The following is a 15,279-nucleotide window of genomic DNA, read 5'->3' as shown; positions in this document are numbered from 1 at the left end:
AATATCATTTATTCACTTGTCTGTTGGGCTTATGAAAAAAGTGAAAGTGTTAGTTGCTCAGTCATGTCTGACTCTTTGCGACCCAAGAGATGGTAGCCTGTCAGGCTCCTCTATCTGTGGAATTCTCCAGGCAAGAATACTAAAGTGGATAGCCATTCCCTTCTCCAGGGGATCTTCCAGACCCAGGGATGGAACCCAGGTCTCCTGCACTGTGGGAAGATTCTTTACTGTCTGAGTCACCAGGGAAACCATTGGGCTTATATGGTCTTGAGTTCACACAAATGAGACAGCTGTAAATTTTGAGTAGCAATTTTTACTTTTTATAAAAATTGCAAATATTCTTTCTTTAAAATTTTATGTTTTTTATTATGTATTAAATTTTATTTATGCACCTCTGTTAATATTTTCATAGGAGTTTTTTAACTTTCCATTTTTAAACCATTTAAAACATGGTTTTTGTATTGTGTGTGATAGAACACTAACTTTATTATATAGATGTATTATTTTATATAGACATATTTTATATAGATATATTATTTTACATATGTAGCTAATGTGCCCAAATCCTTGCCTGAATAGTTCTTTTTTTCCTTACTATTTTGAAATACCACCCTAGTCATATTACAAATTCCCCTATGCTATTTTGTTTCTCTACCGTTTCAATGTTTTTCAAACTTTTAATAGTGCTCTACAAAGTAAGCAATGATTTACCTTGTGAACTGATGTACTACCATGCATGCATGCACATGTCAAGCAACACCCACATGTAATAGATGTGTTACACTTTAATGATTTCTCTTTTACAACCCATTAAAAAAAAATCTGGTGGTAACTAAGTTGATTTCCTGGTCCACTAATTGTTTCCAACTTGCAATCTGAAAAATTCTGCTTATTTTATATCATTGATTTTCTTGGTGTTTTCCAGCATCACTAACAAATTAATATTACTTCTTGAAACATTATACTTTTGTTAATTTTTTTTACAAAAAATAGCTTTTCCTAATTCCTGTACTTTTACTCTTTCAAGTGGATTTTTTGTTTGGAGCCAAGTTCCATAAAAAATACTTTTTTGGATCTGACTAATTTTTAACTGAATCTATGGATTATTTTGGGGGGAGAATTAGTATTTTTATAATACTCTGTTGTCACCTGTGATTTAGATCTCATTTGACTTGGAGTATCTATTTAGTTAAATTTATATATATATATATATATATATATACACACACACACACTTAAAATTTGTACATAGATATACAACATGACTATATATATGTATATATACACACACACACATACATATTGCTACAGTCAAGCTAATTAACATGTCATCTTTTCACAGTTATCATTTTTTGTGTGTGAAGAATGCACTTGAAATCTACTGTCTTAGCATATTTCCAGTGTTCAATACAGAATTATTAATTATAGTCTTTATGCCTATATATTAGGCATAAAGTCTTAGACTCTCTAGTCTTACTCATTATATGTAACTGCAACCTCATACATACCCTTTGATCGCCCCATCCCCACCCCTCTTTCTGTCCCTGATAACACCAACATTCTGCTCTCTGCTTGTTTGAATTCAACTTTCTTTTTAGATTCCACATATTAGTGAAGGGGCTTCCCTAATAGCTCAGTTGGTAAAGAATTTGCCTGCAGTGCAGGAGACCCTGGTTCGATTCCTGGGTTGGGAAGATCTGCTGGAGAAGAGATAGGCTACCCACTCCAGTATTCTTGGGCTTCTCTTGTGGCTCGGCAGGTAAAGAATCTGCTTGCAGTGTGGGAGACCTGGGTTTGATCCCTGGGTTGGGAAGATTCCTTGGAGAAGGGAAAGGCTACCCACTCCAGTATTCTGGCCTGGAGAATTCCATGGACTATACAGTCCATGGGGTCACAAAGAGTCGGAGATGACTGAGTGACTTTCACTTTCATATTAGTGAAATCACACAGTATTTTTCTTTCTCTTTCTGGGTTATTTCACTTAGCAGAATGTCCTTAATGTACTTACCTCCTTTTAATAAGAGTATCTATTTTTAAAGCATGTTTGAAAACACTGTCCTATGTGCAAAATTTTCATTGGCTTTTTCCATTTGTTTCTTTTTTTTAATGCAAGAACAAAGTAGATTTTTACTTCACATGATATGATTCCTAAATGAACCCATTGAGGTCTAACTGTTGTCATTTCTCTGAAGGTTGCAAATGGCTTAAAGGTCCACATACTTTTTTCCCCTTCCAGTTTTATTGAGGGATCATTGACATATAGCACTGTTTAAGGTGTACATCATAATATGATTTATATACATCATGAAATTATTACCATATAAGTTTAGTGAATATCCACCATCCTATGTAGATAAAAAAATTAAAAGAGAGTTCCCTAGTAGCCTAGTGGTTAGAAATCCAGGCTTTCACTTCTGTGACCCAGATTCAATCCCAGGTTAGAGAACTGAGATCCTGCAAGCCATGTGGTATGAGCAAAAAAAGAAAAAGTTTCATTATGATGAGAACTGTTAGGCTTTACTCTCTTAACAACTTTCATATATAACAAACAGCAGGTGTTAATCATATTTATCCTGTTGTACAGGATAACATCCCTTTTTGTTGTTGTTGAGTTGCTAAGTTGTGTCCAACTCTTTGCCATCCCGTGGACTGCAGCACACCAGGCTTCCCTGTTGTTCACTACCTCCCAGAGTTTGCTCAAACTCATGTCCATTGATTTGGTGATGCCATCCAACCATCTCATCTTCTGTCATCCCCTTCTCCTCTTGCCCTCAGTCTTTCCTCGAATGAGAGTCTTTTTCAATGAGTCTGCTCTTCAAATGGCCAGAGTATTGGAGCTTCAGCTCTAGCATCAGTCCTTGCAGTGAATATTCAGGGTTGATTTTCTTTAGGATTGAATGGTTTGATCTCCTTGCTGTCCCAGGGACTTTCAAGAGTCTTCTCTAGCACCACAATTCAAAAGCATCAGTTGTTCAGTGCTCAGCGTTTTTTATGGTCCAGCTCTCACATCTGTACGTGAATTGGAAAAGTCATAGTTTTAACTCTATGGACTTTGTTGGTGAAGTAATGTTTCTGCTTTTTAATATGCTGTCTATGTTTGCCATAACTTTTTTCCCAAGGACAAGTGTCTTTTAATTTTATGGCTTCAGTCACTGTTTCCAGTGATTTTGGAACCCAAGAAAATGAAATCTGTCACTATTTCCACTTTTCCCCCATCTATTTGCTGTGATGTGACGGGACCAGTTTCTGTGATCTTAGTTTTTTGCATGTTGAGTTTCAAACCTGCTTTTTCAGTCTCCTCTTTCACCCTCATCAAGAGGCTCTTTAGTTCTTCACTTTCTGCTATTAGAATGGTATCATCTGCCTATCTGAGGTTGTTGATAATTCTCCTGGCAATCTTGATTCCAGCTTGTGATTCATCCAACACAGTATTTCACATGATGTACTCTGCATTTAAGTTAAATAAGCTGGGTGACGATATATAGCCTTGAGATACTCCTTTCCCAATTTTGAACCCAGTTCATTGTTCCATATCTGGTTCTGTTGTTTTTTGATTTGCAGGACAGTAGAGTGGCACAGTCATGTTAAAGTCAATTCCCATACCCGCTGGGTAGGCGATCCACAAACTGGAGAACAGTAATGCCAAAGAATTTCTCACAATGTTATGAAGGTTCTAGGCTCCACATCAGACTTCCTAACCTGGGGATACAGCAAAGGGACTGGGAATCCCCAAGGAATCTGACTTTGAAGGCCAGCTAGATTTGATTATAGAACTTCCATGGGATTCAGGGAAGCAGAAACTCTTGGAGGCCACAAACAAAACCTTGTGCAGGGGGCCCAGGGGAAAGGAGCAGTGACCCCCCACGGGAGATTGAACTAGACCTGCGTGTGTGTGTGTTAGGGTCTCTTGTGGAGTCATGGGTTAGCATTGGCCTGCTGTGGGGACTGGGACACTGGCAGCACCAATCCTGGAAGGCACTTGTTGGCATAAGTCCTCTTGATGGTCAGCATTAGCTCTGCCATAGAGCCTGTTAACTCCAGGACTGGGTCGCCTCAGGCCAAACAACTAACTGAGAGGGAGCACTGCTCTACCTATCCCCATACAATTGGATTAAAGATTTACTGAGCATGGCTATGCCCATTGGAGCAAGACCCAGTTTTCCCCACAGGCAGTCCCTCCCATCATGAAGCTTGCACAAGCCTCTTATCCTCATCCAACAGAAGGCAGACAGAAGCAAGAAGTACATTACATCCCTCAGTTCAGTTCAGTCGCTCAGTCGTGTCCAACTCTTTGCGACCCCATGAATTGGAGCACGCCAGGCCTCCCTGTCCATCACCAACTCCCGGAGTTCACTCAAACTCATGTCCATCGAGTCGGTGATGCCATCCAGCCATCTCAGCCTCTGTTTTCCCCTTCTCCTCCTGCCCCCAGCCCCTGCTGGCATCAGGGTCTTTTCCAATGGTCAACTCTTTGCGTGAGGTGGCCCAAGTACTGGAGTTTCAGCTTTAGCATCAGTCCTTTCAGTGAACACCCAGGACTGATCTCCTTGAGGATGGACTGGTTGGATCTCCTTGCAGTCCAAGGGACTCTCAAGAGTCTTCTCCAACACCACAGTTCAAAAGCATCAATTCTTAGGCACTCAGCTTTCTTCACATTCTAACTCTCACATCCATACATGACCACTGGAAAAACCATAGCCTTGACCAGATGGACCTTTGTTGGCAAAGTAATGTCTCTGCTTTTTAACATGCTATCTAGGTTGGTCATAACTTTCCTTCTAAGGAGTAAGCGTCTTTTAATTTCATGGCTGCAGTCACCATCTGCAGTGATTTTGGAGCCCCCCAAAATAAAGTCTGACACTGTTTCCACTGTTTTCCCATCTATTTCCCATGAAGTGATGGGGCCAGATTCCATGATCTTAGTTTTCTGAACGTTGAGCTTTAAGTCAACTTTTTCCCTCTCTTTCACTTTCATCAAGAGGCTTTTTAGTTCCTCTTCACTTTCTGCCATAAAGGTGGTGTCATCTGCATATCTGAGGTTATTGATATTTCTCCCGGCAATCTTGATTCCAGCTTGTGCTTCTTCCAGCCCAGCATTTCTCATGATGTACTCTGCATATACGTTAAATAAGCAGGGTGACAATATACAGCCTTGACATACTCCTTTTCCTATTTGGAACCAGTCTGTTGTTCCATGTCCAGTTCTAACTGTTGCTTACTGACCTGCGTATAGGCTTCTCAAGAGGTAGGTTAGGTGGTCTGGTATTCCCATCTCTTTCAGAATTTTCCACAGTTTATTGTGATCCACGCAGTCAAAGGCCTTGGCGTAGTCAATAAAGCAGAAATAGATGTTTTTCTGGAACTCTTGCTTTTTGATGATCCAGCAGATGTTGGCAATTTGATCTCTGGTTCCTCTGCCTTTTCTGAAACCAGCTTGAACTTCTGGAAGTTCACGGTTCACATATTGCTGAAGCCTGGCTTGGAGAATTTTGAGCATTATTTTGCTAGCGTGTGAGATGAGTGCAATTGTTCGGTAGTGTTGATCATTTCGAGTTACATTCCTAGTACTTATCTATCTTATAACTGGAAGTTTGTACCTTTTGGCCACCATCCTATTTCCCTTCCCCCCACCCCCGCCTCTGGTATAATCACAGGTCTGATACCTTTTTCTATGAGTGTGTTTGTTTTTACAGTATAACACTACAACACTATTTTAGTTCCTGGTGTATAGTATATTTCTCTATATTTCAAAATGATTAACACTATAAGTCTAGTAAGTCTACACCATCTATAGTCATAACAAGATGTTACATTATTATTGGCTGTATTCCCCACACTGTATATTTCTCATCTGTGACTTCTGTATTTTGAAACAAAGTTTGTATCTCCTAATCTCTCTCACCTATTTCTCTCAGCCCTCTACCCACCTCCCCTCTGGCAACCATTTGTTTGTTCTCTGTATCTGTGACTATGTTTCTGGTTGGTTGTGTTTGTTCAGTTGTTCTGCTTTTTATCTCCATATAGAATTGAAATCACTTAGTAATTTTCTTTATCTGACATATTTTGGTTTGCATAATACCTCTAGGTCATTCATGTTGCAAATGGAACTGTCTTTTTCTAACTTACTTTGGTTTGCATAATACCCTCTAAGTCATTCATGTTGTTGCAAAATGGCAAGATTTCATTTTTTTTTTTATGGCTGAGTAATATTCCTGTGTGTTTGTGTGTGTGTGTGTGTGTGTACATTACATCTTCTTTATCAGTCATCTATTATTGAGAACTTAGGTTGCTTCCATATCTTGGCTATTGTAAATAATGCTGCAGCAGCTATAGGGGTGCATATATCTTTTAGAATTAATGCTTCTGTTTTTTTTTTTTTTTAATAAATACCCAGGAATGGAGTTTCTGGATTGTTTTGGGTTTCTATATTTAATTTCTTGAGAAACCTCCATAGTGTTTGCCATAATGGGTGCACCAATTCATATTTCTGCCAGTAGTGCACAAGGGTTCCCTTTTTTCCACATTCTTATCAGTACTTGCTATTTGTTGTCTTTTGGGTAATAGCCATTTTGATAGGTGTGATATCTCACTGTGCTTTTGATTTACATCTCCCTTTATGATTAGTGATGTTGAGCATCTCTTCATGTGCATGTTGACCATCTGTATGCCTTCTTTGGAAAAGTTTCTATTCAGGTCCTTTGCCGATTTTTTATGCAGTTTTTTTTTTTTATGTTGAGAAAGGTTCATATACGTTTAAAATTTTAAGACTATATTAGGACAGAGGTACATTACTCTATGATTTAAAGAACATTCTTTTTAAAAATATAATTCAGAAACTGAGCAAATAAGTATGGTCTGAGAAATATAGATGTTATGGATGCTTTTATAACACAGTGAAACAGCAGAAATGCATTGTAATTATGGAGTTTTGGGGAAGTTGAAACATTGTCCATTGAATTAAATAGACAGACTAGTTTTTTGCTAACCAAAAATATTTCCATGTTAGAGATAAAACTTTTTACATGTTTTCAGTGCTTGTGATTTCCTCACGGGAGGGAAATCAGGCTGCAGAAACACCCTAGCATATATAAAAAGCAGTGAGATAACAGGGCTTGGAGAGTGACTCGGCAAGAAGAAAGGCTACACTGCACTTTTAATGGAAGCATTTAGTTGAAAGTATAAATGTTTAAAATATGTTGATCAAGGTAAAATATATTTTCTTTTTCATTTATTTTCTGTCTGTATGAGGTGATGGATGTCCCTTAAACTTTTATGGTAGTCATTTCATAATTACATAAATCAGAACATTATGCTGTAAACTATAGTGTTATATGGCAATTATGCCTCAAACTGGAGGTGAACAGAATTTTTAATTAAAAATGTTAATCACATCATTCATCTAGTAACACACTACTGTATTGCTTTGTTGTTGTTTAGTTGCTCAGTTGTGTCTGACTCTTTGCTACCCCACGGACTGCAGCATGCCAGGCTTCCCTGTCCTTCACTATCTCCTGGAGTTTGCTCAAACTCATGTCCATTGAGTCAATGATGCCATCCAACCATCTTGTCCTCTGTAGCCCCCTTCTCCTCCTCCCCTCAGTCTTGCCCATCAGCAGGGTCTTTCCCAGTGACTTGGCTCTTCCCATCAGGTGGCCAAAGTATTGGAGCTTCAGCTTCAGCATCTGTCCTTTCAATGAATATTAAGGGTTGATTTCTTTTAGGATTGACTGGTTTGATCCTTACTGTCCAAGGGACTCTCAAGAGCCTTCTCCAGTACCACAATTCAGAAGCATCAGTTCTTCGGTGCTCAGCCTTCTTTATGGTCCAGTTCTCACATCTGAACATGACTACTGAAGAAAACCATAGCTTTGACTATATGGACCTTTGTTGGCAAAGTGATGTCTCTGTTTTTTAATACATTGTCTAGGTTTGTCATAGCTTTTCTTCTGAGGAGCAAGCAGAAGTAGTATATTGCTATGTTATAAATTTGTTTCATCTTCTGGTAGTGTTTTCTTTCATTTAAAATCTTGGTTCAGTAGTTTGAAAGTGATGAAGTTATTTCCATTGTCATGAGCATTTCACATCTTTGAGAGCTGGGATATACTATTTATTGGTTATGAGAATCTGGACTTAGCCACACCTGAGTTTGAGAATCTCTGCTATTATTATCTTTATGCTTGATTTTGGGCAAGATAGTCAACCTCTGCTTGCTTTAGCTTTCTCATCCATGAAATAGTGAGAGAATAGTGGTACTTAACACTGTAGAACTGCTGTGAAGATTAAATGATATAATTAATATATAACTTTTAGCAACATACATGATAACTTTGTTATATCCCCCAGTGAGATAAATGGTGAGAGGAAAGAAGTGGGTAATTATTCAGCAATTGCTATGTTATATGACTACTCCTTTTCTCATGATAGCTCATTTCATCCTTTCTATTGTCTCATAAAATATGTATTGTCCCATTTTATAAATGGGGAAATTGAAGTGTCCAATATACTTTGTTTTGCCCTTCCTCTACAAGAGCCCCTAACATCAGGCCGCTCTCTTGTGAAATGAGGGAATGATTCATATTCTAACTTCCTGCTATGTTGGGAGGCTCCAGTTAACTGCATCACCAAGAAGAGCATGGTGCCCTGGAACCACCTTCTGGAACATAAATATCTCTACACTGCTTCCTGCTAGGAGTGATAATGGCACTGCATCTCCCTGCCAGTTCTCCCCAGGAAAGTTTGTCATCAGCCTATGAGGGGCCAGAGGTATAATGCAAGAATCAAATAGCCTTTTCTGGGTTCTCTACCTTCAGCATCTCTTGCCCTGCAGTGAGGCCCGGCTCTCCTTGCTCTGAACAGGGGAACCCTGCAGGAGTTAAGACTTGGACTTAGCAGCATTCAGAATTCAGCAGGAATAAACTCAACTCAGACCTGGGAAAGAGATTCACAGATGTCTACAAAGACTTTATCCCTAAAGCAGAGTTTTGTCAGATATGAAAGGGTGTTTTGGAGATTTGAGTGATGGTGCATCTATCTGCCACATCTCCTAGACACTTTGACTTCCTGAGACTTTCTTTACAAACTAAGCTTTCCTTTAAAAAATGAAGGAGGGGAATAAACCAAACTAGTTCAGTCTTCTGAGGAGCCATGCAGTACCAGCAAAGGCTGTGACTGCTATGAGCAGAGACTACAGGATGCAGACCCCTCCATATGTGTGGAATTGTGTAGCGTTTGTCCTGTGGCTGCCACATTTCACATGGTGTGGTGTCCACGGGCATGGTATCCTTAGAGTTCGTCAGTGTTGTTGTATACTGCTGAATGAGTTACCTTCTTTTTTAAGGCTGAGTGATGTTTCACTGTTTGTGTATACCCCATTGTTTTTGTCTGTTCATCATTGATGGATGGATGGGGTGTTTCTGTATCTTGGCTGTTGTGATAGGAGGTATCCAAAATAGTCAAATTCAAAGAAGCAAGGGCTTCCCTGCTAGCTCAGATGGTAAAGAATCCACCTGGAATGCATGAGACCCAGGTTTGAGCCCTAAATTGAGACGATCCCCTGGAGAAGAGAATGGCTACCCCCTTAGTATTCTTGCCTGGAGAATTCCATGGACAGAGGAGCAAGGTGGGCTTCAATCCATGGGATCACAAAGAGTCAGACACAAGTAGTGACTGACACTTTCATGGAAGCAAAGTATATAGTGGTAGTTTCCAGGGGCTAGTGGGAGGGGGAAATGGGGGAGGTACTAGTCAAATGTACTAAGTTTCAGTTATGCAAGATGAGTAAGTTTATTATACAACAGTGTACCTACAGATAAAATGGTAGGTCTCATGGTAAGTGTTCCTTCTAGGATTAAAAGAAAAAGAATACCCCCCCCCCCTTTTTTTGGCAGATGAAAGGTATCTAGTCAGGGCAGATAAATAATCCAAGTTTTGCTTTAGAAGGACAACTTTGTTGTTGTTATAGAGAACAAGTAGAAGAAGAAGAACTGTAGTCAAGAGAAGTTAGGAAGTCATTTTTCTGGTCCTGGTGAAAGATAATGAAAGTGTAGGGGAGGAAAAGATTTTCCTGGGCCCTCTTAGGGGGTCCCTGACTGGGTCTGAAAATTAAACTGAAAAAACAGATTAATAGGAGAAAAGCATGAATATTAACTTAATGTAAGTTTTATGTTACACACATCCTTCAGAAGGAAATGAAGACCCAAGGAAACAGTTAAATCTGCATATTTTTATGCTAGGCTTGATGAAAAGTGGACAGTTGTAGGAGAATATGATAGAGAGTATGAGATACATGTGGTAAACTGGGAGAAATTTAGAAAATCCTGTTAGAATTCTTCTATGTGTCCCTTTGTCTTTAGAGATAAAGATGCTCCTTCCATCAGGGTTTTATGAGCTGTTTCAGGAGAGGTGGGCAAGGGGAATGTCAGTGACCTTCCTGCTTCTGCTGTTTCCACAAACTCCTTCAGCTTAAGATATTTAGTATACCAAGGTGCCATATTTTGGGGGTAGCATGTTCTCAATCTCATCAAAGCCCCACAGTAAGGGGGATTAGAGACAACTGGGCAAATCTGACATTTCAGAGATAAAAATCAACTGAATTCTACTGGATGTGATTTTTTTAGGGATCAGGAGAAGAGAAGGCTAAGGAATCTCCCTTGGCTCTTTTGAGTTTGAAGAACATTTGGAATATCTAGATTTAGATGCTTAGTAGACAGCTGGAGCTGTGGGCCTGGAGGTCAGGAAGAAAGTCTTGAATGGAGCCAGCAGTTTTACAAATAAAGGATATTAGAAATAATAGTTGAGTCCAACCTGGGAAGGTCAAATTGAAAAGAAAAAGACTAGCGAGCAGAGTCCCAAGGGAAACCAACATTTAGGGGTAGTTGGAAGAATTAATGTACACATTAATTAATGTACACATTTTCACAATGTTAGGATTGTGAAACAGGAGCAAAGTTAAGGGAATTTCGGGTTTCTCAGGTGGCTCAGTCATAAAGAATCCTCCTGCCAATGCAGGAGATACAGGAGACACTGGTTCAATCCCTGGGTCAGGAAGATCCCGTGGAGAAGGAAATGGCAACTCATTCCAGTATTCTTGCCTGGAGAATCTCATGGACAGAGGAGCCTGGTGGGCTACAGTCCATGGGGTCACAAAGGGTCGGACACGACTGAGCAACTAAGGACATAGAGGTAGTCTCTGGCAACATCTGATATTTCAAAGACATCAGACAAAACATGAGCTTGGAAAAGAAGTCATCAGGTTAAATAGGCCATTTTTAACCCAAGAGAAAGCACTTTCTGTAATGTGGTAAGATAGAATATTCTAGATTGAAATGAGGATGTGGGTGAAGACAGACTCTTAGGAAGAAATAGACTTCTTTGACAGACAGGACTAAGATTTATGGCTATCCTAGAGCAAGGAAATTTTACAGAAAACAGAAGCTCAGGACCAAATACAGCAGATCTAGAAACATTTTCTCCTGTTATTAGTATCTAGTATAATTTGTGCATGTACATATGCTGAAATGTATAAATCCCTTCAGTTTTACCTGACTCATATTTTTTTCTCCTGTATAATTGGATTTTGTTAAGGTCTTTCCATACCTCGGAGTTTTGTTTTGTTTTGCTTTTGGGGCATAAAATTCAATTCAGCAGTGTTGGAATTACATGGGTAGTCATTTCAAGCATGTGCTCACTCACAAAGCACTTCACACTAGCTGTACTTCACTGTTCGAAAAACTGCACCTAGCCATTGCTTAAAGAAGCATTTTTGTAAAGTTTTAAATGTAATTAAGAGTGATGTTATGCTGTTTTAAATTCAATTTTTTTTTCTTTCTACATTTTGGCTTTGCATTACACTTTTAATGATACTATATTATTAAACATGAGATGGAAAAATGTGTTTCTATAAAGCAATGTCCCCTCCCAAACCTACCCCTTTCCTTCCCAGTTGAAATAAGCATCGTTGTTCTGATTTTTGTATAGTCTCTTCCTTGCTTTTTAAAATTGTTTTATCACTTAGGTGTACATCCCTAAATATTATAGTTTATTTTACTTTTTAAAAAATTCATGTTTTAAAATATTTTCCTATTCTCTGTTTTCCTAAAAACTAGTAATTGGATTGAGAGACTTAAGTTTTAGGGCTCCCTTCCACTTTACTTTTTTTTTTGGACACACTTAATACTTAGGTAATGGGGTGTTCCTCTTCAGGAGACACACAATTCTGTTTTTGAGATGATTTCAGCGATCGATGCAAAATGCCTGTTCCTATGATTTCTGCATTTATTTGTTGGAATTCTATACAGAGAAAGTTATCCTTCTTTATTATTTGATTACCAGTGGTACAATTATTATAGAAAGAGCAGTGTGCCTACTTGATTTTTTTTTAAATTTACCACTGTTCAAAATTAAGTTGGCTCTACATATCTTCCTAAAGTTTGATACATATATATATATTGATATTTACATATTCCTATTTATATATAGATATATCACCTAATGGCTTTGTACTGGTATTTCAAATTCAGTGAAAATTCAGAACTGCAGGATGTTTATTTAAATTCTTCTGTCTCACAACTGCATCTTTATCCCACCCCTACAAGTTCTTAAGGATTTAAGAAAACTGGGAATGAGAGAGTTAGTATATCACACAAAATATATTCACAAGACATTCTTGTAGTAACTACCAATGACATGATTAGTCTCACAACTGCATCTTTATCCCACCCCTACAAGTTCTTAAGGATTTAAGAAAACTGGGAATGAGAGAGTTAGTATATCACACAAAATATATTCACAAGACATTCTTGTAGTAACTACCAGTGACATGATTAGTAAAAGGAGTTAAAACAGTCAGATCTTTCTATCCCCACTAGTTTTTGCTTTTACAGTTGTTCTGTTTCTACCCTGTCAAGAGCATATGGCACTTCTTTAAATAGAACTCTTCCCCCTATATCCTTGTCAGCTAGCAAGAGTTTGAGTAGATTAAAATCATAGAGTTAGGCTTTTGTGATTCCATTACTGTTGCAACAAACCTTTTTTTTTCAGCTATGCCTATGAAAGAAAATAATAAAGGGAACCAAATCTGTGTTGACAGAGGAATAATGCTTCAAAGGAATGTTACATTAGGTAACTGTAGATATAGCACTGTTGTTGATTATTTAAACTTTTTATATGTTGAATTTTCCCTAAATGTAACTTTTACATCTTTTTTTTGTTTGTTTTATTTTGTGGCTAGTAGAACAGTCCAATATGCCAGTAGAAAAAAATATCACTTTAGAAAGACCTTCTAATGTAGAACTCACATGCCAATTCACAACATCTGGAGATTTGAATTCAGTAAATGTGACTTGGAAAAAAGGTGATAAATTACTTGAGGATAATTATCTTGTCAATGCAACGGGAAGTATCCTGTATACCCAGTATAGGTGAGTATACAAAATTTTAACCTGTATGGCTCGATGAAATCAGTTAAATTCTAGATACTTTTGCTGACTGAGCATTCTTTCCTTTGCTGTCACTTGAATGTTATTCTAATACTCTAATTTGCAGAATTGTTTCTTTTTTAAAATTTTGATTAATGGCTGAGTCTTTCATTTTCATTAAGAAGCATTTTTGAGAACAAAGCCTGTATTAATAACATAAATTATCATGAGAAAAGTGCTCAGGGCTGGTGCACTGGGAAGACCCAGAGGGATGGGATGGAGAGGGAGGTAGGAGGGGGGATGGGGATGGGGAGCACATGTAAATCCATGGCTGATTCATGTCAATGTATGGCAAAAACCACTACAATATTGTAAAGTAATTAGCCTCCAACTAATAAAAATAAATGGAAAAAACAAAACCAACCAACCAAACAAACAAACAAATAATAACATAAATTATCTTTAGGGTCGCCGTCATTGGCAGCAAACAGATGGGAAGCTATTCTTGTTTCTTCGGCGAGAAAAAGCAACACAGGGGCACGTTTAACTTGAAAGGTCAGTACTAATCACTGATAGAGTGGTAACTTTAATCTAGCGCTATATTCATAGAATTCTGAATCCTCAAATTTTACAATCATTATTACAACACTAAGAAAGTCATCATATGCTTTCTGTGGAATTATAAGTGGTGATGTTGAAAATGGAGTTTCCCAGTGCCTTCCCAGTTGAAAATACAGGTTTTAGTTTGAAAGACCAGGCTGCCAGGTTGTTTATACATTTCTTGTAGCAGTCTTTTGCATTTATTTATTTATTTAGCTCTCTAAACTCAGTGCTTTCATAATATTCTTCTGGGTGTCTGAGTTACTGTACTCCTAACCTGTGAGATTATGCTTTTGGTGTTCTGTATCAGTGGCTCTAGGACTTGAGATTTTAGGGACCTGTAAAATTTCAAAATAATAAGAAAGAAAGAAAGTGAAGTCGCTCAGTTGTGTCTGACTCTTTGCGACCCCATGGACTGCAGCCTACCAGGTTCCTCCATCCATGGGATTTTCCAGGCAAGAATACTAGAGTGGGTTGCCATTTCCTTGTCCAGGAGATTTTCCTGACCCAGGGATTGAACCTGGGTCTCCTGCATTGTAGGCAGACGCTTTACTGCCTGAACCACCAGGGAAGCTCTAAAATAAAAAAAATATAATAATAATAATAATAAGGGGATGCACAAAGGTTGCCTGCTTTTGCTTTAATCAGATAAGGTCAAACCCTAGAATGTAATCCACAGCTCTCCCATCATGGGAAAAAAAAAACAAGTCAAAGTATTTTACTCTTCCCATCATTAAACCGAAACTTTAAAGGTCTTAACCTCATAATATAGACTAGTTGTTCAAATTGGGTAATTATCTTCACAAAAAAATCATATTTTATGATATTAACAGCTTAGTGAATGTCACTGTCTCTGATGGTAATTGGGAAATGCAGTCTGTTGCCATGTTTTGGGCTTTGTTTCATGTTAATTTCCCAGGGCACACGAGAAATTTTTTTTTATGTTTCCTAAAGATTGTGAAATCTGACTAGCTGCTCTGACAAAATATGGATACTGTCCCCAGAGTCCCATCAATAGCAGGATGGCCTGCTCCATCATTGCCATGATTTCAGATCGTTCCCTCATTCATGCCTCCCTGTAGTCCCTCTGCACATAGACTCATTTCCTTCAGGTGGTTTTGTGTATGTTCCTACTGAATAAATATAATAAATCCTGTATTTATGCACTTTGGTCTTTGCAAAGGCTGAATCTGTTATCATCTTTTGATTATTTTGATCATGGATGTTCTCTTTTAACCATCTTTCCTCCATTTGCCTAATTTAA

General features: G+C 38.2%; 1 protein-coding gene across 5 annotated transcripts in view; it reads left to right on the top strand.

Annotated features, from left to right (window-relative positions):
- Positions 1 to 15,279, top strand: part of EMB (embigin) — a 69,438-nt gene that overhangs the window by 35,523 nt on the left and 18,636 nt on the right. For 2 of the 5 annotated variants that reach the window (XM_070476660.1, XM_020881111.2), the window contains 3 exons: positions 13,039 to 13,119; positions 13,229 to 13,418; positions 13,882 to 13,970. In XM_070476660.1, coding sequence (XP_070332761.1) covers positions 13,039 to 13,119; positions 13,229 to 13,418; positions 13,882 to 13,970 — 360 coding nt within the window. The remainder of the gene's footprint in view (positions 1 to 13,038; positions 13,120 to 13,228; positions 13,419 to 13,881; positions 13,971 to 15,279) is intronic. The other 3 variants (XM_070476659.1, XM_070476661.1, XM_070476662.1) reach the window with 3 other exon arrangements.

This window comes from Odocoileus virginianus, chromosome 14 (genome assembly GCF_023699985.2).
Source record: "Odocoileus virginianus isolate 20LAN1187 ecotype Illinois chromosome 14, Ovbor_1.2, whole genome shotgun sequence".
Lineage (NCBI taxonomy): Eukaryota > Metazoa > Chordata > Mammalia > Artiodactyla > Cervidae > Odocoileus > Odocoileus virginianus.
Note: the sequence above shows the minus strand (reverse complement) of the source record. Positions and strands in the feature narration are given on the sequence as shown.